General features: G+C 38.4%; 1 protein-coding gene across 2 annotated transcripts in view; it reads right to left on the bottom strand.

The window, feature by feature from the left end:
* Positions 1-250: 250 nt before the first annotated feature.
* The window catches only part of pcnt (pericentrin), a 55720-nt gene continuing 30732 nt past the window's right edge, over positions 251-25238 (bottom strand). Inside the window, exons 28-54 of one of the 2 annotated variants that reach the window (XM_084128956.1) lie at positions 25033-25224; positions 24130-24362; positions 23853-23972; positions 23236-23256; positions 21585-21821; positions 21253-21420; positions 19982-20134; positions 19632-19793; positions 17670-18665; positions 16299-16469; positions 14885-15385; positions 14019-14121; positions 13740-13912; positions 13462-13656; positions 11719-11889; positions 11435-11612; positions 11101-11323; positions 10848-10998; positions 9493-10191; positions 8184-8354; positions 7189-7344; positions 6628-6789; positions 6152-6378; positions 2913-3004; positions 2678-2825; positions 1966-2148; positions 251-725 (exon numbers count right to left, since the gene is read on the bottom strand). In XM_084128956.1, the coding sequence (XP_083985082.1) occupies positions 1971-2148; positions 2678-2825; positions 2913-3004; positions 6152-6378; positions 6628-6789; positions 7189-7344; positions 8184-8354; positions 9493-10191; positions 10848-10998; positions 11101-11323; positions 11435-11612; positions 11719-11889; positions 13462-13656; positions 13740-13912; positions 14019-14121; positions 14885-15385; positions 16299-16469; positions 17670-18665; positions 19632-19793; positions 19982-20134; positions 21253-21420; positions 21585-21821; positions 23236-23256; positions 23853-23972; positions 24130-24362; positions 25033-25224 (5981 nt within the window). In that variant the 3' untranslated portion in view covers positions 251-725; positions 1966-1970. The remainder of the gene's footprint in view (positions 726-1965; positions 2149-2677; positions 2826-2912; positions 3005-6151; positions 6379-6627; positions 6790-7188; positions 7345-8183; positions 8355-9492; positions 10192-10847; positions 10999-11100; positions 11324-11434; positions 11613-11718; positions 11890-13461; positions 13657-13739; positions 13913-14018; positions 14122-14884; positions 15386-16298; positions 16470-17669; positions 18666-19631; positions 19794-19981; positions 20135-21252; positions 21421-21584; positions 21822-23235; positions 23257-23852; positions 23973-24129; positions 24363-25032; positions 25225-25238) is intronic. The other variant, XM_084128957.1, reaches the window with a different exon arrangement.

Here is a 25238-nt window from a genome sequence, read left to right as displayed (position 1 = left end):
AGTGTTTTACGATTAGAGTAAAATAACAACAATAAATTATTTCTCATTGTAATTGGAGACAACTACTACAGACACGCGAAAGATTTGTGCATTGTGACAACTTGCATAAATCAGTCCTCATTACTGAAAAAGTCCAAATTAAAATTAATGCGTAAAATTGAAAGCACACATTATATTTAGTACAAATACAATGAATAAGTTTAGAAGAGCTACTCCTAGTATTTTAATAGAAATGACACACAAATCCCAATTTAGACTAAAATATTTATTGATTTTTATAGAAATACCATCCATAAAAAAGGCAATATAAAACATTTGACAAAACATGTCCAACCAAGTGCATTTAAACAGTGACATCCATTAAAAAAAATAATAATCACAAATTCAAGTGCAAAAGTCTTAAATGCTTTCTGTGGACAACATGTAAAAAAAAGAAAAGAATATAAACTGAACATTTACAGACCAATCAAAATTGTTTACAAAAAAGTGAAAAAAATAACTAAATAGCACTGGTTGCAAAACAATAATAATAACACGTTATTGGTGATATTGTTTTAGCTTAAATGAAAATGTATGACAACAACAACACAAAGACAGCAATTAAAAGCCATTTATGAATGTAAAAAAAACAACTACTACTAATTTAAACACAGACTGGCACAAGTGATCAGATTTCTTCATTCATCGGTCAGATTTTCTGGCATATGGAAGCATTGATGGTGAACCTGAAAAAAAAAAAAAAAAAAAAAAACATGATTAGAAATGACATCAGCCCTGCATATGCCTAACCTGCCAACCGCAGCACAAGGGAGTATTCGTGCAGACGAACAGGCATGCACACCTCTGTGAAACAAGAATATCCAGAACGTGACTGATCACACAAGAAGGTGAATTTGTCTTTGAACTCCTGTGACTGGGTAACATGGAAATCAGGCCAGACCGTCACTCACCTAAAGGCCGCATGGACCCCGGTGCCAAACAACTCAAATACAGCCAGGTTCTATTTTCTAGAAACCACTTCTGCCGAAAGCTCATGGTATCGGGGAGGCTATGCCTCCTGTCCGCTCTGGGGACTGTAAGATGGTAAGGTCAGAAGTCACAAATGGCCATTATTTCATTAACGTTTTGGATCCTTTCACCATCACTGTTAATAGGGATCATAGTAAAACAAAAAAAAACTAACCGTCTTGTGTAATCAGTTTCAAAAACTTTGTTTATATGTCAATTCCACTACCATTTGAATGCAAGACCACAATTCAAGAGTGATTATAGAGTGACATGCTTCAGTTGTCCAGTAGAGGTCAGTGCAATTTTTTCTTCTGAAATATTCCGGGTTCATACAGCCAATAAATACATAATTCAAAATATATGCTACTGTTTAAAAGCTTGCAGTCAGTAAGTTTTTTAAATTTTATTTTTACAGCATTTGAAATTGACTTTTCCATTGAAAATAAATGCTGCTTTTTTTATTCTGTTCATCAAAGAACCCTAAAAAACTAACGGTTTCCACAAAAATATTAAGCAGCACAGCTGTTTTCAACATTAGTAATAAATGTTTATTGAGCAGCAAATCAGCATATTAAAGTGATTTCTGAAGGATCATGTGACACTGAAGACTGGAGTAATGATGCTGAAAATTCAGCTTCGCCATCACAGGAATAAGTCACATTTCAAAACAATAAAATAGAAAAAAGCTATTTTAAATTGTAATAGTTGTTCACAATACTTGAATATTTACTGTTTCTCCTATTTTTGATCAAATAAATGCTGCCTTGGTAAACATAAGATACTTTTCAAATACATTTTTAAAAAATCTTACCAACCCCAAACTTTTCAACGATAATGCACTTTTGTCAATTACATGTGCCTTTTTTTAAAAATGTTTTATAGAAAATGGTTTGCTATGGTAATCAACATGATTCCACAAGTGCTCTTGAATGAAGTTATTAGTTGCAATTTTCTTACAGGAGTTAAGATTGAGATGGTGACAGTATTGTTTCCACTGGCCTCATCCTACCTGGATGACTGGCTCCCAGACGCTGCTGGACAGTCTCCAGATGGTGAATATACTCTGTGAGGGAACGTTCCTGATCTTGGGAAGAGCTGAAGGAGCGTTCAGCTGGTCCCGGCACAGAACTCGTGTACATTCTTGGAGTAAGAGAATAGGAGAGGAGTTAAGTTACTAAAATTATTTGCTTATTAGAAGGAAAAACAATCTACAATTTACAACATCTGAAGTTGTGAATGAAACAGATTAGAGTATGTTTTAAAAAAAAAATACTGTTTCATTCTTTCAACTTCAAATTTTCATTTCCAATTCAATGTTATGTGCTGTTTCTTTGTAAATATGTGTGAAATTTACCAGCAATATCTGAGTGAAAATTGTTTCTACACCGATTTTTCTTTCAGTGTAGATCAACACTATTGTCACCTATTATTCTTATTTATTTTTTTATTTATTTTTTATTTTTTTAGCGTTGGTCGATTCATTGTACTGTTAATGTATTATGTCTTGTATGTTCATTGTATTTATTATATTTTGTATTCTATGTGGAACTTTTATTGCGGCTTTCTTGGCCAGGGCTCCTTCGCAAAAGAGACTTGTTCTCAAAGGATTTCCCTGGTTAAATAAGGGTTAAATAAAATAAAATAAATTGTGTGTAGTAAGAAATGTCACCTATTATTCAGCCTGAAGGGTGATTTGATTGGTGGGACTAGAGACGAGACCACACCCCTTTGAGCGAAGGCAAGATCACGGGTGGGTGGAGAGTTGAACGCAACTCCAGTCTGCTGCGGCCTCAGCACTTCAGTCCTCAGAGCAGGAACTAAGAGAGAAGGAAAGACGGCTTTAAGTTACCAAATCAAGCCTCTTAAATACTCCAGCTGAACAAGTGAATCACGTTACTGCTAACCTGTGCTTGGTCCTGTTCCATGCCCGTTAACGGTGACACTGCCTGAGATTTTCCTTGTAGCTCTTTGCCATTTCCTGGTCAGGAACTTCAGTCTAAAAAAGTGGTAAGCAAATAAGTAAATCACCAATTCATAGTTTTCAGTCACGTGACTAGCACAGAGGCCTGCAGAGAAAAACATCCACAGAACTGCCAATTTTTCACCTGTTTCAAGCCACAAATATTTAATCACCTCTCAAAACAAAAACAAAAATTTCAATCACTAAAAACACCAGGGGCCTCATGTATAAAACTTTGCGTAGATTTCATCCTTAAAGTGTGCGTACGCACATAAGGCAGAATTTGCGTACGCACAAAAGTTTTCAGATTTATAAAACCGTTCGTACGCCAGAACCTGCGCAGAATTCACTTTATAAATCCCAGTCAGCGGAAGATTGTGCGCACATGCGTCTCCACCCTGAAATAACCATATATGGAGCTTACAACGCCTAGTTTTACTATGCATATCCTCATCTGCATATCATTTGCATATGATTATTCATCCACGTGATAACGTTTAACGGTAAAAGACACATTACATTAATAAGTCATGTATTTGCCTATCCTTGTCTTGTTTTTGAATACATAAATCAAATAGTGTAAAATACATTTAATCTTTTCCACTGGCCGAATAGTATTTTTAATTGATTTATATTTTTAATGGAAACAGATAGGCCTTGGGCATTATTAAACTATTTTCTCAGACAATCTGGTATTATCATGATAAGCAATTATCTCTGTGGTTAAAACATTTAAACACAGCACGCTACAGGAAAAGTGTTCAAAAACATCGCATCCACAACAAATATTTCTATTGATTGAATTTGAATATAAAAAATGTTGTAACTTCTCAGTAATGATTTCATGTTTAAGTGTTCTCTATTAATTTGAATGGCATATTTAATCTAAATGTTTATATCATAAGTAAAACATAGTTTATATCAGAAGTATTTTATTTATTTAAACTGTTATTTGCATCAGTTTCACTAAACGGCCCAACGCGCTCGCTGGCGCGGACATTTAAGAAGGGATGGATATTTGCTTCAAGTGACAGGTTGGTGAGCGAAATTATATTTGTATTATCTTGTATTTCTTTAGATTTTCTGTCTAAAAGTGATCTTCTGCAAGACACCAGTGCAGAGCTATAATGAAATAGAGTCCAAATTTTATTAAAATCAATGAATCCATCAAACTCCATCATAATCATATCATAATGATAATTCGGGTTGATGCAATTTGATTTATTGGGTGATGTAATAGGATAATTTAGAAGTTTTTCATTTTAAATAGTTATTGCTATTTGGGCCAGTTGGTGTCGCCAAAACACATACTCTTCTAAAAGAGTGCGTACGCACGGTCAAGAGCATCCTTACGGTGCGCACTTATCTACGCCTAGTTTATTTTTTATAAATCCCGATATGTGCGTGGAAAAATGCGTACGCATATTTCTATGCCCATTTTGTGCGTACGCAACGTTTATACATCAGGCCCCAGAACATTCTAAAACGCTTAAAGGGACAGTTCACCCAAAAATGAAAATTCTGTCATTAATTACTCACCCTCATGTCGTTCCAAACTCGTAAGACTTTTGCTCATCTTTGGAACAGAAATTAAAATATTTTTTAAATGAAATCTGAGAGATGTCTGTCCTTACATTGACAGTCTACGCAACTACCACTTTGACGCTTCAAAAAGTTAATTGAGATTGTAAAACTAATCCATATGAATTGAGCAGTTTAGTCCAAATTTTCTAAAGAGACATGATCGCTTTATACAATGACTGAATCTAAGCTTTTATTGAAATGTAAACATTGATCAGCGAACATGAAGCTCAACCGAACCTGGTTAACGCGTGAGAACAAACCTCTTGTGGAAGCTCAAACGTGCTGCACAACACAAGAATGAACCTCAATGGTTCTTGTAGAATCTCAAATGTGCTGAGTAACACACGAGAATGAACCTCATTGGTTCTTGAAGCTCAAACATGCTGCGTAACAATGAACCTCATTGGTTCTCACACGTCAAGCGAACATGCTTGAGTTTCTGTTTACCACAACTGACGTGCGAGTTGATGAATGTTTATATCTGAATAAAAGCCTAAAATAAATCTTCAGAAAATTGACTAAACAGTTTAAATTATATGGATTTTTTATTATTATTACGGATTATATGAAATTATATTATTTTTACGATCTCTATGAACTTTTTGAAGCGACAAAGTGGTAGTTGCTTATACTGTCAATGGAGGGACAGAAATCTCTCACATTTCATTAGAAATATCGTCATTTGTGTTCCGAAGATGAACGAAAGCATTCTTCATGGTTTGAAACCACATGAGGTGCACATGAGGTAAATTATGACAATGTAAATTTTTGGGTGAACTAACCCTTTAACGTGAAAAACATCATAACAGTTTTATTAAAAGATCAAATTGAGTATACACCTTATTGATGATACATATACACATGATGATGATACATACCACATACAGCCACATTAAGCATTTTCTTTATAATGGTTTTCTTTGGAAAAACCATTAACAAGAGGAAATGCATTTATATTTTGCGTTTATATTCTGGGCTCATCTGCTTGCCTGTGACTCTTTTTACTGAGCATTTATGTTGTAAGACAGTGATATTATGCATCATCAATGAGGTGTATACTGAATTTGTTCTTTTAATATCACTGTCTTACAACATAAATACTCAGTAAAAACATGGTAAAAATTACTGGTGGGCAATGGAGGAAAGCCTTGTTTTGAAGGAATAAGAAACTGAACAATAATTTTCCTGAGTCATAATCAAACTTCAAGCACATTTTTAACTTTTAAAGTCACAGTGAAATGGTAGCAGCATCAGATTTTGTTCCCGTATTTTGACATGCATCCAAGTAAAACGTAGGGTAGGGAAGTAAGGAAGCTTGGTTCTATCCATCCATCTATCGGTTGCTGGGATTTTGAAATCTGCAGATGAACATTAACTTGCAGGTTCAAATGGACTAAATGATTGGAGAAGTTCTGCATGTCAGAACTTTGTTTTCAGTTTATTTTCACCATAAGGTCCAGCAGTGACATGCTGATTAAACACTGTTCACATGTATTTAGCAAATAGATGGGGTGAATTTTCACCCAGGCATTTTCCAAACATCATACAAACCCTGCCAGACACATAGTTGGGAATCCATGATGGCATTTTCTTTTTTACCTTGAGATAGCGATGACTACTCTGACAGACGTTCTGAAGCGGTTTAGAGGTCTGGAGACCTGCGACTGGCTTAACGTTGGCTGTGCGCCCATACGAGCTATGAGCGCAAGCGTAGCCTGCTCGCACTCTTGAAACCCTCCCAGTAGCAGCAGCAGATAGCGCTTCTGATACACCAGCGACTTCCTGTAACTCTCTGCTCGCAAGTATCTCTCATAGAGCCGCTGCACCTACAGGAACAAGTTCATAAAGCAAGCAGTTCAAACGGTTTAGAATCACATTTATAAAAGAAAAATAAAAGTCAGCTTTAATTTCATGAAACATTTTTAATTAATTGACATTTATTCAATTAATGGCCTAAGCTTTTTCATTCAAATATACTGGTAAAGTAACGTGTGGGATGTTTTTATTCAAAGTAGAGATAGGTCTACGACTTCATAGGGACAGATAGTATGCTGTGAAACTTTGAGGTGATTTACCTTGTTGTTTGAGAGATCATTGATGGGTCTGTTCTCATTGCTAGCTGTGACTCTTGACAGTTCAGCTTCTGCTTTTCGTAACGCAGTCAGAAGAGTCGCTTTTTCCTTCTGCCAGGCCAGTTTCTCCGATGACACGCACTGCTCTGCAACAGGAGACTTCACCTGACCGGACAGACAGAAATGCACACACAACCATCACAACTAAAATCAAAACATTTACATACTAAACATTAACACAAACACATTCCCTCAGAGATGCAGATATGTGACCCCATAGAAATGATAAACTGCAGTTTTCTGCCATTTTCAACCATTACACACTCTCCTGCAAACAACTTGTAATCGGTTGCATTGTGTCTTGCTGTTCGAAACGGTACACCGTTTTTAATAAATCAAATCAAGTTTTATTTATAAAGCAACCATGGTTGGCCAAAGTGCTGTACAGAAAAGTAAGAGAAAAACAAAACACAAACTAAGAGCAAGAAATTGAAAAGTTACGGTAGATTAAAAGCACAAGAGAAAAAAAATGCGTTTTCAGCAAAAAACAAAAACAAAGATTACCTGCTGGTGACTCAAGCTTTGCAGGTCTCTCTCCAGACAGGATATAGTGTGTTTGAGGGAGATCTTCTCCTCACTCAGAGCAGCGAGACACTCAGAGAACTCAGAGTTCTCCTTCAGCAAACGCTCCATTAGAGAGGGAGTAAATGAGGTAGAGTCCTATGGAACACCGGATCAAATACATTACAATATCCAACATGTTATGCTTGCTTACAAAAACAACTGTCACAAAGTTCACACAAAGAAAAAAAACAATGAATGAAACCAACACAGGTTGAACTGAAATAATTATCGAAAATAATCGCTTTTGCTTCCCCACCTGTCATTCATCACTACAGTACTGCAAGTTTGACTAAAATAAAACGCGGTGAAATGATGTTGAGGCTCAGCCGTCATTGAGTCCCAGGTATTTATGCAGTTGTTTACGGGTATAAAGTAAGCAAAACATGACAGTTACAGTCATGATTCTGGTTAAATAAGATAAGACATTTAATATATCCAAATTATATTTATCATTCAGTCTAGCACTTTCATATATGACAATTTATATGATTAATACATTTATATTAGCCTATAAATACACATGGATGTATTATTTACACAGGTATATGTCCACAGTCTCTATATCAAACTCTTTCCGTTGTCTGGTACCCAGGGTTTTTCTGCAACACCTACTGTCAAGAGAGTGAATTCACACATCCATTCAACCCGTCTGATATTTTTCCTCCCGCATAACTGACAAAATCACATGCGAAAATCTGAATTTGTGCCGAACATCTGTGTTGGTTTCGTACTAACACAGTACCACAAATCTATTTTTCCTTATTTTTTAAAATGTCATACAACTTATAAATGCCATACACTTTCATCTGAGTGAAAGCCAATGAGAATCAGTATTTTTGGGTTAGGTTTGGGTTTAAAATCTGACAGAACAGGTCTGACACACTGTCGCACAGGTACTTATTCTTCATTCCTAAATTTGGTATGGGTATTGTTACCTGAGAGATGTTTGCGAGTGTGTTCTGGGCGAAGGTCAGGCCATTGGAGTGCGTGTCTCTCTGCAGGCGTTCTGATGTGAGCTGTTTCTCTTCCTGCTCCAGGTCAGCAAGCGTCTGCTGCAGCTGCCTCAATCTCTGCTGATCCTTCTGACGCAACAACTCCAACTCCATCTGAGAGAATAAAAAAAATACTGTTTTAGAACACTAAAGTTATGCTCACGTACATATCAAATAAGGTTGAGGTGAAAAAAATCCATTTTCATTTTGATGATCTGATATTGATTCCTATTTTTTTTTTTGTGCGCCGTTTTTTTTAGATAATGTGTGAACAAATCTCAGTTGTAGCATGCCTCCCATCCAAGCTCTATGTCTTGTTACTTCTGATATGAAAAAGTCACAACATTTATTGTTTGAATTTCACAATAAAATTAGCAGAGTTTGAAAGCTGTTCTGGCACTCTTTAATGTGGCTTGACAGATCATTGTAGCGCATGAATGAATATCAGATAGAGAAAAGATATTTTCCAATGACGCTCAGGATATGTTGCGCTTACTTTAACTTTAACACCAAATCCTCTGCGATCGTCTTGTCAGTCATTATCAGTCTCGTAATTGAAATCCGACTCCTGCTGCTAATGTTTAATGTAACGGGTGGAATAATATTTGCGGTGCGTGTGTGGGTCCAATAGCCGAGACTATTTCGACTCAATTTGACTCCATTTGTATTTTGAATAAAAGTTTTATTTTTCATGCTGCTAAGAGGACCAACGGCCACGTATAGGCTGTACGGCATAGTATCAGGAGAGACAACCACATTTAAATGCAGAGTGAATCTGCTCAAATATCCCCGATATTATATGACAGTAAAGGCTCATATTTGGCTATATGTTCTTTTAAATTTATGGAGACCTCTAAGCGTCTGTATAGTCTATTAGACGATTTATGCACATTTATTCAAAAATAGCCTGTATGGGCAGATTGTTCACATATAGGCAAAAGTTCTGTATCGTTTACACAATGGATGCACGTTCTCATCCTTTTTTTCATTTAATTATTACCATGTTGGGCTGCGCGTCTTTCTTAAATACATCAACTGAGAATGCCTAATGTTGGTTTGATTGCTTATGTTACATGAGAAAATAAATTTTTGTCTACCTGATGTAGTTGATTTAATGCGGGTGCAGTTCGGGTTGCGGCCTTTATGTCAAAAAGGTTGGGTATAAAATTAAATTAGCGCAGCTGTTGGTTAACGGGTCGGGTGTTCTGTTAAGTACTGTGGGTATAAATGATAAATGAAAAGAATTAATCACCAGTTTCTCATTGGTGCGTTCCTGTCGCCGTTCCTTTTCCACCTGCTCCTGTTTCTCCTGTCTCCTCTTCCTCTCCATCTCCTCCTCCCTCACTCTCTCCCTCTCTTTCACCACTCTCATCTTTTCCTTCATCCCATCCAGCTCCACTTGTAACTGAGTGGCTCTCTCTCGCTCTGCCTCTAGAGTGTGCCCGACCTCGGTCTTCTGAGTCTGCAGGCCCTCCAGAGCAGCACGGAGCCTCCTCACTTCCTCCTGCTCCTTGTGTGCCTTCCGCTCGGCCTCCCCCGCTTGCCTGCGCTTTCCTTCCAGGACCTGCCCTTGCAAACGTTCCAACATGGCTGCCAGGTCTTCTCCCTGACGCCTCTCGTGTTCTAGTTGTGCCCGTAGGTCCTGAATGAACTGTCTGTCGTGGGCGCTGGCCGCTTCCTGTCTGCGGGCTTCTTCCTCTAAACGCTGTGCGTGTTCCTGGGCCTGGCGAGAGAGTGAATCCGAGAGCTCCGCCGATCGAGAGCGTTCCTCCTCCAAGCGGGAAAGTGCAAGTTCAGTGCGCTCTCGCTCCTGGGCCATTAGGGCTTCACAGCGAGACTGCTCGATCTGGAGCTCAGAGCGCAGGTTACTGCATGTGATGCTCTCCTGGTTCAGAGCGGAGTTAAGCTGACTGACACGTGATGCTTGCTCGTTCAAAGCCTGGTGCAAAGACTGTTTTATATAAATACAAAAAAACGCAAATGATCAATTTTAACTGCCATTTATGCACATTTAACCATGGCAGTGATACACATCATCAAATAGTAATTTGGTTAGGAACTGCATCAAACAAAACCTCAAAACATCATCCTCAATTTCACCATATAAATCACAAAGTTAAATTAATAATGAATTCTATAACTACTTTACATATATACATACACTATACTCAAGCAATTGAATATATACTATATAGCAAATCTCAGATGAGTGATACAGTATATAGCTCTTTATATAAAATATCCATCTTTGAGAGTATGTTATATAAGGATAAAGTAAAATATACCATATACTCTAGTAAATCTCAACTGCTTGATAGTTTATATCATCGTAAAATGTAAAATATATTATCGCCTAGCTCTAATCTGCTAAAGGCATCTAAGGTATGAAGATATTAAAATATTATAAACATTAGCTTAGCATGAATTTCTGTAAAGCTGCTTTGAAACCATGTGTACTGTGCAATACTTTTTAAAGAAAATAATCTGGCTTTTAGCAATGATTACTATTATTTATATATTATTTAAATAATTATTATTGAGATTTATTCAATGAGATGAATTAAATCCCCACCAAAAGAAGGTTAGTACATCAAAAATGTGGATTACCTCCTGAGTTTGGTGGTTTTGCTCAATTGTTTGTTGACTGTTGAGTCTCTGCTGCTGAAGGTCCTCTTGCAGTTCCTGTACACTGGCCTGCTCTTTCTTCACTGCCTGTAGACAAGCCTGATGCTCAGCCTCATCATTTTCCAGCTTCAGCCTTAAGGCAAACATACAAAAAAAAAAAAAAAAAAAAAGTTTACGGCATACTACTAAAGTGATCATTCATTTTCAATTGGGTGCATGCACAAGTTTGCCATACCTGAGTTTCTGAATTTGGCTCTTTAATTCCTCTTGAATTTTGTATGCTGACTGAAGCTGAAGTCTAGTCTCCTCTAGCTCCGCCTTCAGCACTGACACAGCCTTTAGCTCTGCCTCTAACTGTCTCTGCTGCTCCAGTCCTCTACTCTTTTCAGCCTCCAGTGTGGAGCGCAGATCATTTGACAGTGTCTGTTCCTTTTGCAGCTGCAGCTGAAGCTCTTCAACTAAACAGTGCACGAAGTTAAAATCTACCTTGGTGACCAATTTTGTTGTTTTTTTAATATATGCTGTCATTTTTTTCACTTTTTGACCATAGATGACTCTGAAATATTTACCATGCAGCTGATGTTGTGTTTCCGTGCCCTGTTCTTTTGCGGCGTGCAGTGAATCCTGCAGTTGACGCAGCTGTTCTTGACTCTGCTGGCTGCTTGCATGCAGGCTACGCACCTCAGCCAATAGACTGTGACGGTCTGCGTTGAACAGCTGCTCTAAAGATCTCCACTGCTGCTCCTCCTGAAAGAGAAAAGATTAATGAATAACAAAAGCACTTGAATGCACTTGATCTATGTCAAGATTAAGATGGAGTGGAAACAGCATCACATGCTGGGTTGCTCAGCACCTGCTTCTGAAACAGTTTCTTCAACTGGTCCAGCAAAGGGGTGAGGTCCATCTGAGTGCTGGATGTCATGAAAGCCTGAAGCTGAGAGTGAAGCCACTCGCGTTCACTGTCAAACACACTGCGGACCGCATGCAACAGCTCGCGCCTCCAGTCCACGTCCCCACTGTCAGTCTTCATGTGTGTACACACAAACACAAAAATTAAAGTGGACTGTTGAACCACACACATGCTGATGCAGACCATAACTCTAGACTACACTGTGAACTCTGGATCTGTTAATTGTGTTTCCATGTTACGTCTTTACCCCTACAAAGCCTAATCAACATGATCAAACTTTACTGAAAAACCTGTTGTACACAATACTTTACATGCCTTTATACATCTGATTGAGTTTTTTTTTTTTTTTTTTTTTTTAGCAAAGTAAAAGGGCTTTTAGTATAATTCTAAAACTGTCCACCTTCAGGTCAGGATACACATCTTTTTACTGAGAAATCTTTACTGATTATATAAAGTAAACATAAGAATACATTTTATATTGTTAGTAATATTTCAAGATGAACACTTACTGGACTGAAGCAACCTAGGTGTACTTTATACATAATTAATTATTTATTTATTTATTTTTTAATCATGTTAAATCTGAGTATCAAATATTGTACATTAGGCTTTTGATGATTTTTTATCTGTACATCTCTCATTGTTTAAAAAAAAAAAAAAAAAATTCAAAAGAGCTTTTGACTAAACCACATAACTCCATTGGCTCAAACTGTCAGCGAAACCTCATAACACCACCCGCCTCTATCGTGAATGAAGTGCCGCACGCAGTTTGGAGATAGATCGCAGTTTGTTTGCAATGCAAAGGTAAATAAATAACTGATGTTTGAATGAGTACAGCATTTTTATTTACTCAAGAAACATTATGTCTATAAAGGCTAATGTTTTTTCTGTATCTGAAGGGTGGAGAAGAGTCTTAGTCTGGTATTTGCAGTCTAGTTGTAGCCAATATATGGTTTAAATACCCTGTGCATAGCGCTTTTTCTTTTATATGTAACTTGATATTTTGGCCAAATGTATTCAACAAGAAAAACTGAGCATCTATAAAGCTACAATAAACTTTATAACCTGTAAGATAACCTGCAAGCTGATGAAAATGTAATGGAATACACTTATTGCCTCAGATGCATTAGAACAGGCGCATCTGTCATTTACTGGTCAAAAACCTCTTAACTCCATTTGATCTTGATTTTCATCAAATGTTAATATTATAAATGACATGTGCAAGTGTCTAGCCATATACAAAGCCACAATACCAACTTTGACAAAAATTAGGTTTCCACCCGACAGCGACAATCTGTAAATTTGTTGTTTTATCATCAACAGCATCATATAGCTACGTATATGACCTTATTATGTTCAAACCTGACTTAAGCTCAGGTTTCACCTTAAATGCAAGTACTACTTTTAATGTAATATCCAGTTTTAATATGCCATTTAAAGCAATGCATGTTTGTGCAATTTTGCTGTGTTGTGGGATGTTTTACATATTAAAACTGTGCCGTAGCCAGAAAAAGGTTGGGAAACACTGATCTAACCAGCAACCAATACATGGAACCAAGTCCACACCCTACACTTTTTTTATTTTTCTAGGCTGTTTCACTTGGACGTGACACAATACTGTCACTAAATCCGTTTCATCGTGACTTTAAGGATCTATCAGGTAAGCAATGCACAGATGAGCCTCACCTTGGGTTCCCTGTCAGCCATCCTGCAGAGCAGCTCTCTGAGCGATAGGATGGTCTCTTGTAAGGCCCGTCTCTCCCTCTGCCAGGAGGGGGGCGGAGCAGGCTCAGAATCTGGCCGAGACTGGCCAGATGGGGCAGGGCGATGGGACAAAGACAGGATTCTGCAGCTTTCCTGGTAGACACGTTTCAACATAGCCTATGCATGGTACAGACACAAATATAAATCACCAATTCATTTCTTGATGTATGAGTGAGGGCAGCATTGTGAGGACCGTTTACCTGTAACTCAGGTGTGAGGGCATCATGGCTTTCATTCATGCTGCCTGCAGCGCTATCTGTGTTTTGAGCAGGTGACATTCCTCTGCAGCGCAGATACTCCACAAAATGAGCATCTAAACGCTCTGTATTCTCCAACTCGAGCTTCAGCATGGCCTCTAATTCTGAGCTCACGTCTACACACACAAATACACTTAAGATAACTCTAACAGGATTAAAAAAAGTAACCTCTATTAATCACACAGTCTCTCTTTCACAAACTCATGCATAAACACAACTCACTGCTGCCGTATCCATCGCTGACCCACTCCGGCACAGACTCGGGAGAGGTGGAGCCAAGTGGAGACCGAGATAGCGTTACATCCGAATTGTCCGATTCATGAACCTTAAAACATAGCCCCATTATCACACCAATCGCTTGCCAAACATGATGTCAACTGAGAGAACAAATAACATATGTAGCACCAACTCCAACTACTGACATTTGTTTAGGACACTTTCTACAATTACAAAAATCATAGGGAGCCAAAGTGTGAGAATTTTCAGATATGTTCGATAAACTAATAAATTTCACCTAGCACGAAAAGTGGATGCTTTCACACCCATGAAGTAACATTTTCTTGTAAGAAAACTTAACATTTAAATGGCAAATGTTGTTTTCAGGCATTAAGGTTGGGCTATAAATCAATATTTTTAAATCAAACAAAGAAAGAAAAGAAAGAAGGTTCATGATACAGACTATGATATAGACATGTCTTCACTATAAAACTGCAAAATAAAACTTTGAAGTTTTGAGAACTTGGAGAAATTAGAAAAAACAATATTTATTAAAACATTTAATTTATTACCATTTCATCTGTTTTGATATATACTGTATACAAGCACTTTATTTATAAATTAATTATTTATGAGATTACATTTTAAAAGACTGGTGAAATAGGTAAAGATTTATGAATTCATTTATACATTTCTGATGATAAGTTTATATTAAAATCAAAAACCAGAAAATTTAATGAGGTCCTAAATTAAAAAGGTAGGCTTTTTAATAAAAATTAAAAAAATTAAAAAAAATTGTGGTGGGCTGGTAAAAATAATTTTTACTGTTGAGCCCTGGTACATTTCTTTTGAAAAGTTAAATGCATTCTTACCTTTTCCGCATCCAGTGAGTCGAGCACAGAGAGGTGTTCGGACAAAGAAAGCGAGCATGGGGATGCAGAGTGTGCGATGGGTTGGACTTCCTCTGAAGGTGGGATAAACATGTGTCTGCCGTTTGGTCTCTCCTTGTCCTGCTCCATGGGTGAAGCCTTGCTGTGGAGCTCCAGGCTGGCGTTGTGTAGTGCGCTGAGCTCTGAGAGATGAGATACCTGCAGACGAGAGGGGCGCTCTTCGCTGCAGTCCAACCGTCGCAGAACTTCTGGGGAAGACAGGGAGGCGGAGAGGGAGGGGTCACGGGAAACTCCTTCGAGGAAGCAGTGGACGCGTTTGGGATGGTGGTCCTGCAGGTTGCAGCGCTGTCGGAGCTGCTCTAGCTCCCTCTGCTGATAGGCCAACTCTTCTTCCTGCACAGCCAGGTCATCCTGCAGACTCCGCAGCTCCGCCTTCAGGTGCTGGTTATGGACCTCGAGATCAGCCAACGCACGATCTTTCGTCTGAAGGTGAAAAATCAAATCAGAAAACTTAATTTTTTGCTGCCATGTTGCTGGGGTGTTGAAAGTCAGTGCCAGGTTTAATGCTACACTTCTAACTAGGGTGTCATTATACCACAAATTACGTAAAACTATGTTACAATTTAAAAGCAGGCAGCATAATGGAATTACATGGCTCTATGGAATACTCAAATCTATCAAAGTATTAGTTTACCCAAAAGTCAATACTGTCATCAATTACTCACCCTCATGTTGTTACAAACCCAAAACGCTTTGTGTTATCTTCAAAACACAAATTAACAATGAAATTTGAGATTTCTGTCCCTCTATTGAAAGTCCTCTGCACCAAAACTTTGGTACTTCAAAAATTCATGGATTGCTCATATGGATTACTTTTACAATCTCATCTCTCAGGTTTCATTAAAAATATAAAAAGATGGATTAAAGTCTTGAAGGTTTGGAACAACATGGTGAGTAATGACAATTTTCATTTTTGAGTGAACCAACCCTTTAATATTAGTATTAATGTAACTAATATTGTTGAAGTGTTTTGTCTTGTTGCTAGGCTGATTGCTTAATAATGTGGATAAAAGATAATATACAGGTAAGATTATACAATTATTTTGAACTAAAAATCAATCTGTGTAACAATTAAATTGCAAACTAAACCTCCATTGACAGTGATTATCTGATCAGTTTCATGACCGGGTGACTATATTTTCCCTTACTTAGTGAACTAATTAGCCAGTGAACTCATTATTTTGCAAATCATGGTTGATAATACATTACTTTGGTAACAAGACTTTGGCTGTAAATAGACAAGTCCTAAATTTGAAAATAAATAAATATTTTAACAGATGAACCAGAAGATATCCTAACATGTGGATCAATGAAGGAAATAAACTACTGGACATACCTGTCCCTCTTCCAGTAGCTTCTCAGCTCTCTCTGTGCTGTTACTAAGACCCTCCTTCACTGCTGTTAGCTCCGCCCTTAAAGCATCATGCTCCGCCCTCAGGTGGATCAGCTGCTGTTCCCTCTCGCGTAAAGCAGTCTCAGCTTTAGCCAAGGTCTCTTCAGCACATGTCTGCAAACATAAAAACACTGAATGTCACAGTCCTTTACACCACTCACTCAAAATGCATTACATCAGCAGTTTCAAACTCACTTCATTTAGCTAAAGGCATGCTGTGAAAAATGATTAACAACCTCATTTTTAAAAGTTTAAATGTGCAGCAAGTCTCTTGTAAACAAACTATTCCCAGCTAGCTAGTGAACATGAAAGAATCCAAATAGATAATGTCCAACTTTACAAGTTAAAGCAACCAGGGTTTTGCCTCCCGTTCAATCACAACAAAAAGTACACTTGTCACTCACTAGCAAGAAACAGTTATTTGATAAAATACCTCTCCATTGTACTCAGAACCCAGCAAATATAAATAGAGCGTGTCTCCACCTTACGTTGTGATTAACCAATCCAAAATTTAGATCAAGCTTAAAAATAAACAGTTTAAAAGACTTCAGACAGACTTCCTCTTTGTAAATGTACTTCCTGTGTGAAACTCTTCTTGTGTGCCAGAGGGCTGGACTAAATCAGTCTGTTCTCATTCCTCCCCTTTTTTCCCCTGCTGTAATTTCAGGCACTACAGAGACCGCACACACAACATGGTTGATCTGCGACTAATTAAAGGCTCTGGAAAGCTTAAAACAGAAAGACAACTTCCCAAATAACTCTGTTTACATCACAGCACATGGAAAGTTTAAAGTTTACAGTCCAAGTCCATATCAATTACAGTTTGTTTGTATTGCTGTGTTGCTCAAATTCCACCACAAAGAGAAATGAAATCTAATAAATAAACAAGTGTGTGTGTATATGTGTGTGTATGTATATGTATGTATACCACACATATGTATATCACACATACATACACACATACACGCACGCATACACGCACGCATACACGCACGCATACACGCACGCATACACGCACGCATACACGCACGCATACACGCACGCATACACGCACGCATACACGCACGCATACACGCACGCATACACGCACGCATACACGCACGCATACACGCACGCATACACACACGCATACACACACGCATACACACACGCATACATACACTCATACATACACGCATACATACATATATATATGTGTGTGTATATATGTGTGTGCATACATACATGCATACATACCATACATACTCTCTCTCTCTCTCTCTCAACAGTGAGCCAGGTTTAATTAATTATTATTATTTTTTACAAGTATCTCACCAGTACTTCTTTTTGGGCTTCCCCTTGTTTAGCCACCATCTCCTCCTGTTGCTCATGTAGTTCTTTTATGTAGTTTATCTTTGATGTCATTTCCTGTTTCAAGTGCTCTATTTCCTCCTGGAGATATCCCTCCCGTTTTCTCAGAGCCTCTCTCTCCATGTACAGTTCTTTTTTGCCGGTCTCCAAGACACTGATGTTGGCTCTGCCTTCTTGGACGTGCTCCTCGAGCTCTGTGAGCGTGGACTGTAAAGCGGCCAGATCATTCTCATACTGCTCCTCTTTGTGCTGCAGCTCTGAGATCTGGTTTTCCAGAAGCTCCTTCTCAACACGCTGGTTCTTCGCCTCCTCTTGCAGCCTGTTAAGCTCCTGCTGGACCTCATCTTTTCTCTCCTCCACCCTTCTCAACCGGAGCTCAGATTCTCTCATGCTGGACTGATGAGCTCGCTCTGTATCTTCCAACTCTTCCACACGGGCCGCCAATCGCTCAGCTTCTGTCCGTTTCTCCTCTAGCTGTACTTTCAGCTCATTCGCCTCCTGTTCCAACAGGACCACCTTCCCCCTTTCCTCTCCAAGACTCCGGCCAAGCGCCTCCACCTGACTTCCATACTGTTCCTCCTGGGAGAGCAACAGCCTCTGAAGAGAATCCTTCTCCCCGACGGCACGTTCCAGCTCAATCTTTAACTCCTGCAAGCGAGCACGAGACGACTGCAGCGTGTGGCTGCTGAGCTCCTGGCACAGGCTTTCCTCAGATGCCCTCTGCTGGCGGGGATGAGTGGACCAGGGAAAGTCCGATGACTCTGGGCTGTCAGTGCTAGGGTCACTGACCTCGTGATGGTTGGGGTCAAGCTGGCTCAACTCCTCTTGAAGCTTGTTAATAACCTCATGGAGCTGCTCGGTCTCCTCTTCCTTTGCCTGCCGTAAACGTTCCTGGTCACAACGAAGACGTTCGACCTGAGAGCGCAGCTCTTCTATCTCAGCTTGCTTTTCCTCTAGTGTCTGAAAATGGTAATGAGGACCAGTTACAAGCCAGCAGCATATTTAATCAGTACAAAATAAATTACGAAAGTCTTCAAACTAAGCAAGACACTAAACCTTAGATTTACTTTCCTTGTGATAACTGTACTTCAAGTCACTTTTGATTATAGTAATAATAAGCTAAAATCTACATTAAAAGATGCAGAAAGAGAGCAATGAAGTTTTAGAAACATAAAATGAGATGCACCTGCTTCCTGAATATTAGGTATGGGAATTTAAAGGAATGTTTCAGATTCTTCGTTATTCTAGTTACATTAACAACTCTTTCTGTATTTCTGAAGAATTTGTGTGTGTGGGTTGGGATATAAAAAATAAATGACAAATGTAATAATTTTCAAAAGGTTTGTTTACACAAAGCTTTTCACAGATGTATCGAAATAATGAATCCTATATTAAATAAATACCAAACCAATGAATAAAATGTGCTAACATTATTCAATGAATCCTATATTAAATAAATACAAAAAATAAAATGCTAACATTAATCAATTTCATAAAAAAAACCTCTGATCACAATAATACTTGTGCATACATTAAAATCAAAAGTTAGTTCACAGTGCTTTAATGTTAACAAATACAACATGAACAAAGTGAATGAAGTTTTATTAACTTATATTAAGAAAGATGAATAAATACTGTAACAATTGTATTGCTCATAGGTTCATGTTACATTAATGTTAATGAATAAAATGTTGTAAAGTGTTACCATTATTATTATAATTATTATAATATATCTTTACTAGGCTAATAATTTCTGTTATAAACCTTAAGTGCAACATAACTCTATAAAAGTAACAATCCTTGGTCAAGTCAAGTTATTGGGTCAAACTTATTCAGTAACAGCTCTGACTGATTTTATGTTTTTGATTCACTAAGAAGATCTGATGACTAAAACTCATGTTTAGGAATCAGACACACTTGTCGTACCTTATTATCATTGGTCATGTCCAGCTCCTGCTGCAGCTGGAGGATCTGCTGATTTAAGTGGTCGATCTCCATATTCTTCTCCTCCAGAAGGGCAGAAGGTAGCTGAAGGATGGATTCATCGCTGCCCTCTTCTAGCCGCCTTGTCAGAGTGTCCACAGTCTCCTAAAGGACAGACACAATGAGGATGAGGACCTTTTCACATTCTCCATAAATCTCCCCAAGCATATTCTATGAAGGTACTGTGCTATGAATACAATTTATCCAAGGCCGTGAACATACTGGCCACAGGCCACCACAATATGACTACCAGACTACAGTCATTATACAACTATACGGAGCCAGAGCCTTACCTGCAGGTGTGTGATGTGAGCGTGGAGCTGCTCTTCCGTAGCTCTGCTCTCTCTGTTTTTGAGCTCCAGCTGTAGTGTTAGTTGTCCGACCTCTTCCTCCCTCACTACTACATCCTTCTCAAGCTCACTTATACGCTCCGACAGCAACTCCACCTAAGAGACAAAAAGTTTCAATGTAACAAAGAAATACCATTAAGTGGACAAGAAACAAAATTAGATCTTACTCATAAATCTGAGGTTTTGTCTTAGAAATAGAAACCATACAAATGTTCACAGTTGATTTTTGACAATGCCTGGTGGTAAGCCATAGAGTGTAATGTTACTGCTAATCAAACGTGTTCTCACTGGCTGCAATTCTCATTTCCGCAGCACAAAAAATGGAATATCTGTAAAAATAGCTGTAATAAATATGGAAGTTGCTGCAATTGGTGTGGCTCTCTTTTCATACATCATAAATGACTTTTGCGAAAAAACACTGTCATGTTATCTTGCCTTCAGGAAACGGAATTGTGTGAGACTTCGGGGAGGAAATCAAAGCAAATCATTCTGACGACAGACTTGGCCAAGGAATTTCAGAACGGTCAAACCAACAATTGAGATGCTGTGCGATGTGATTGGTTCCGCTGGTTAGTCCAGTTATCCAAACCACATCCTCTGTTGAGGCAGTCACATGAGTTTGTTGCACATCGAGGGATTTATTGGGTAAATGTGTTTCCATCATAGTTTATGTGCACGTCTTCTTATCGGATAGAGATATCCGCCTCAAGTGTGTGGATAAATTGTTTAGAATTACTGGCATATTGGTGATTCCATCCAGCGTTTTTTTTATGTTTAATGGTGTATAAAATAGATGGCTTTAAAGCACTATATAACTAAATGTGGCTTGAATGGAGTGCCGAATTGCAGAGCTTGTGCAAACATATCCATGATCAAATGCTTTCTTAAATGTCATTTTCTCACCACTGTCATTTTTGTTGTAATTGAGAGAAGCGTGTTGCACATATTTCCATATTCATCTAATCGACACTCTCAGCAGTTTTTGGATGTCTGCTAGCAGAATACCACTGCAAAGGTATTTCAAACTTTTTACCCACAAGCAAAGAATGAAAATGAACCAAGTATTTTGTTTATAGAACTAACTTAAAGACCTCTAAACTCATTGTAAAGCAAATGCAAACTTGTTACTTGGATACTGTTACTCTGATTGTTCAATCATGACATTCCACAAATCTCTTTCAATCTGCTTAATCCTGTGCTTGATATACACACACCTGTTGTTCTTTGGTCTGCAGATCCTGTTGTGTAGCTTCCAGCTGTTCCCGGAGGTTAGGGTCAGGGGTCATATCAGGGAAGCGGTGTCTGGTTTCATCGAGTTTGGACTGTAAGGCAGAGATCTGGAGCTTATTAGCATACTGCTGCTGCTGCAAAGCTTCTTTATCCTGAAAGAAAGAACACACAGATTAGAATGGGTTAGAACTATAGATATGGGTGCAAAATGGAAAATTAATTGAATTAACTGAAGCAGTGACTAGACAACCTGATTTTTTTGTAAAATCAGAATACATGCAAGACACATCTGAACTTGTATGTGTAGTTTGTGCACCTGTGTGAGCTCCTGAAGGTTCTTGCGTGCTTTCTGAAGTTCTTGCTCCAGCTGTGTGACAGTTCGGCTGGCTTCCGCACAGCTCAGCAACGCCTGCTCCAACTCACGGATACGAATTGCCAATTTCTCAATCTCTTCATTACGCTCTTCCACATCAAGCTGGCACTGCTCTTTTGCTGACAACAGTATACTATAGTCTTCTATCTTATCTTTGATCAGAGCCTGAAGGTTTTCCACCTGTACAAATCACACGAATACAGAATATGGACATAATAGAGTGTGTGTGAATATTTTAATACAAATTAGGACTCCAGACTTACATTTGAGAGCAGGAGCACTGGTGCCACTAAGTTCTACAGATGGTGGCACCTGATTTGGCAGCGCACATTTGACTATAAAGCACTGAGCTTGAGGTGAGATGAAAATGAAATGAACTTTTATTAAAGGATAAGATCTCCCAAAAATGAAAATTCTGTCATTAATTACTCACCCTCATGTCGTTCCACACCCGCAAGACTTTCGTTTACGCAAATGAAGATCTTTTTAATGAAATCTGAGAGCTTTCCTTTCTGTCCCTCCATTGACAGCTACGCAACTACCACTTTCAAGGCCCAGAAAGTGCTTTACGTGAGTGCTTTGTTTGCACACACACACACACAAAAAAAATCTCCAACACGTGTTCAACAGAGTACCACGGCGCAAGCGTATTGTTGATGTGAGAGCAGATGTTGCGCAAACATGTAAGAGATGGTAAAAGTGGTAAAAAAAAAAAAACAACAACCTTTTTTTGTTTTTTTTGTGCAAACAAAGCACTTGCATTGCTTCATAAAATTGAGGTTAAATTACTGGAGTCACATGAATTACTTTAATCATGTCTTTACTACCTTTCTGGGGCTTGAAAGTGATAGTTGTCAAAGATCTCTCAGATTCCATTAAAAAGATCTTCATTTGTGTTCCAAAGATGAATAAATGGGTAAGAGGGCGAGTAAATGATGAGAGAATTTTTATTTTTGGGTGAACTAGTAATGTTTAACAACCTAATTTTTACAGGAAAAAAATTTAAATATCCTAACCTTATTCAATTTACCACTGTTCTTCTATACAGTATCTATAGTATTCTACAGTATACTGACTGACAGCTTCAGTGGTTATAAAAGGAGCACTTATTACTTGCTTTCTGTGTAATGCAGTTAAGTATTTTTTTGGAAAAAACTTCTTAATTCCTTTAAAAAAAAAAAAAAAAATAGATTTCTTGATACATTGATTATTTTATAATAGTGATTTCATAATGTCTAAATGTAAATTCAAAAGCAAAACCCGGGAATGTAAATGGCGAATAAGCCATCAAGTGCTCTACAACAGTTTTGCCAAGGATGGAGACTTTTAAAGGGGCTACAAGACAACCATAAAAGGAACAGATAAAGATGAGCCAAGATGGACGTAAGCAAAGACATTTGAAAGGAAAGAGGATAAGCATGTGTTTGAGTTACAGATGCAACTGCTGTACTGCATATCTGCTGAAAAAAGGTTTGACAAGCAAGACAACGTAACGCAAAATAACTATCACATGCTCTACTACTTTAATGCATGCATAAGCCATGCATATCTGCTACAAGCCCAGCACATTAATGACTACAGCTGGATAACATACCTCAAGAACCAAGTCCTCAATCTACATCATTCAGTTAGGGAGAAAAAAAAGCATCTATATGAAAACATTCAAATCATTCAGAGATGTCAGAGTATCAGAAAGGTTATAGTTCCTGTCACAAAGAGTATGTGAGCAATCTGGTACAGAAGGGGAGTGGGTTTTTAAAATTTTGCCTGTGAAGCATAGAATTTTTTGATGTTCTTTCTTGCTTCAAGATCAGTCTGTAAATCGCACCATCAAGATAAATACAGGCATGTTAAGTCTTTAACAGTTTAAACAATTTTTTTTTAAATAAAATGCTTTCTATTCAAAGAAGCCTGAAAAAAGCATCACAAAAATTCCACAAAAATATTGAGCAGCACAACCTTCGAAAAGAAATGTTTCTTGAGCATCAGATTAGCGTATTAGTATCATTTCTGAAGGATCATGTGACTGGAGTAATGATGCTGAAAATTGAGCTTTGCCATCCCATCACAGGAATAAATTACATTAAGATATAATAAAACAAAAACAATTTGCTCGCATACTCTTGTCACAGATGATCCAATATTCACAAAAAAACGGTGTCAGACTGATCAGACAATGACACATCTAAAGTTCTAGACATTGCCCCTTACCCTTTGACCCTTGCTGTCCCCTCCTGCGTGTGCTTTAGATGGTTGTCTCAGCTGAGCTTCCAGATTCTTGATTTCCTGCTGAAATTCATCTCTCTCATGCTCCCGTTCCACTGCTTGTTCCTGTACAAGCATAGTCATTTATTTGCCTAAGCTTACGCCAAGTCTGACATGACAAATGAAATAAAGTATAAAATATTCACATTTTTCTCTCAGCACCAGACAAGGTGTGAATAGTTTTAGTGCAAAGAACTTCAGACAAATTGTTGGAAACGCTTACATCTATGAACTGGCGGTTATGTTTGAGCTGTTTCTCCAGAGCATTAATGTGTTGCTGCAGGTCTTCAGTCTGCAGACGGTGCTGTTCCTCCAGCTGATGTCCACGGCTCTCCTGCTCCTCCAGGGCCTGTTCCAGCATCTGCAGACGGGACGCCAACCCACCGCAGTCCTTCTCCGCCTGCCGCTGTACCTCCACACGCTCCTGCCCCAGACGCTCAGCCTCCGCTAGCAGAGCTGCACAGAGCCCAGGAGGACCAATGAATAAAACATGCGACAACAGATCTCGTGTCAACAAAACTCACACAAACTGCAAATGCAAATTAAGATGCAAACATGCACAGGAGCTCCGGATCATTTGTGCATTCTCAATGCACAAATAAAAGCACAGCAAACTGGATCGAGAAGAAATTGGCAAAGAAAGATTCATAAGAAAAATTAAAAAGTACTTGGACCTTCAAAACCAAAGGTTTAGAACAAGTTAGACTGCAAAAAAAGATCACAGGATAAGCAAGAGCATTAATAAACCACAAATTAAAAAATAAATAAACTGCAAACTTCATCTGAAATGGATGCATTTAGTGTCCAAAAATATAGTTATTCTTTTCTCAACTCAAACATTTACGTCAGCCGCAGATTATCATCACAAACCTGTCTCTTCCTCTGCGTCGAGGAAGCCTACAGAGCAGAAAGAATTTGTAGGATGAAACTAAACCCTTCCATCATAAGCACACAACCTTAAAATTTCACTGTGTGCAAAGTAACACGCATATTTAACAGGCCATGACTATTCGGCATGAACCAAATGACAAAACAAATGTTACATAACTGCATGTTATGTAATTCAATCTGGGAATTAAACTAAAGCACGTCATCTTAAACGAAATCACACCCCTTCCTCTCTCACCCTTCTCCGTGTCTCCGAGGCTGGCCGTCAGGGCTTCCCTCTGACGCAGGAGGAGGGCATGATTTTCGTTGAGCTGCTGCAGTTGGATGCGTGTGCTCTCCAGCTCCTCTGCCAGACGCTGCTCCTGCGTCTCCTTCTGCTGAAGCGCCTCCTCCAAAATGGCTTTCTCAGCTATGTAGCCTTCCATCAAACCTAGAGCCACACAT

This window comes from Abramis brama (assembly GCF_963993115.1).
Source record: "Abramis brama genome assembly, chromosome: 11".
In the NCBI taxonomy this organism is placed as follows: domain Eukaryota; kingdom Metazoa; phylum Chordata; class Actinopteri; order Cypriniformes; family Leuciscidae; genus Abramis; species Abramis brama.
Note: the sequence above shows the minus strand (reverse complement) of the source record. Positions and strands in the feature narration are given on the sequence as shown.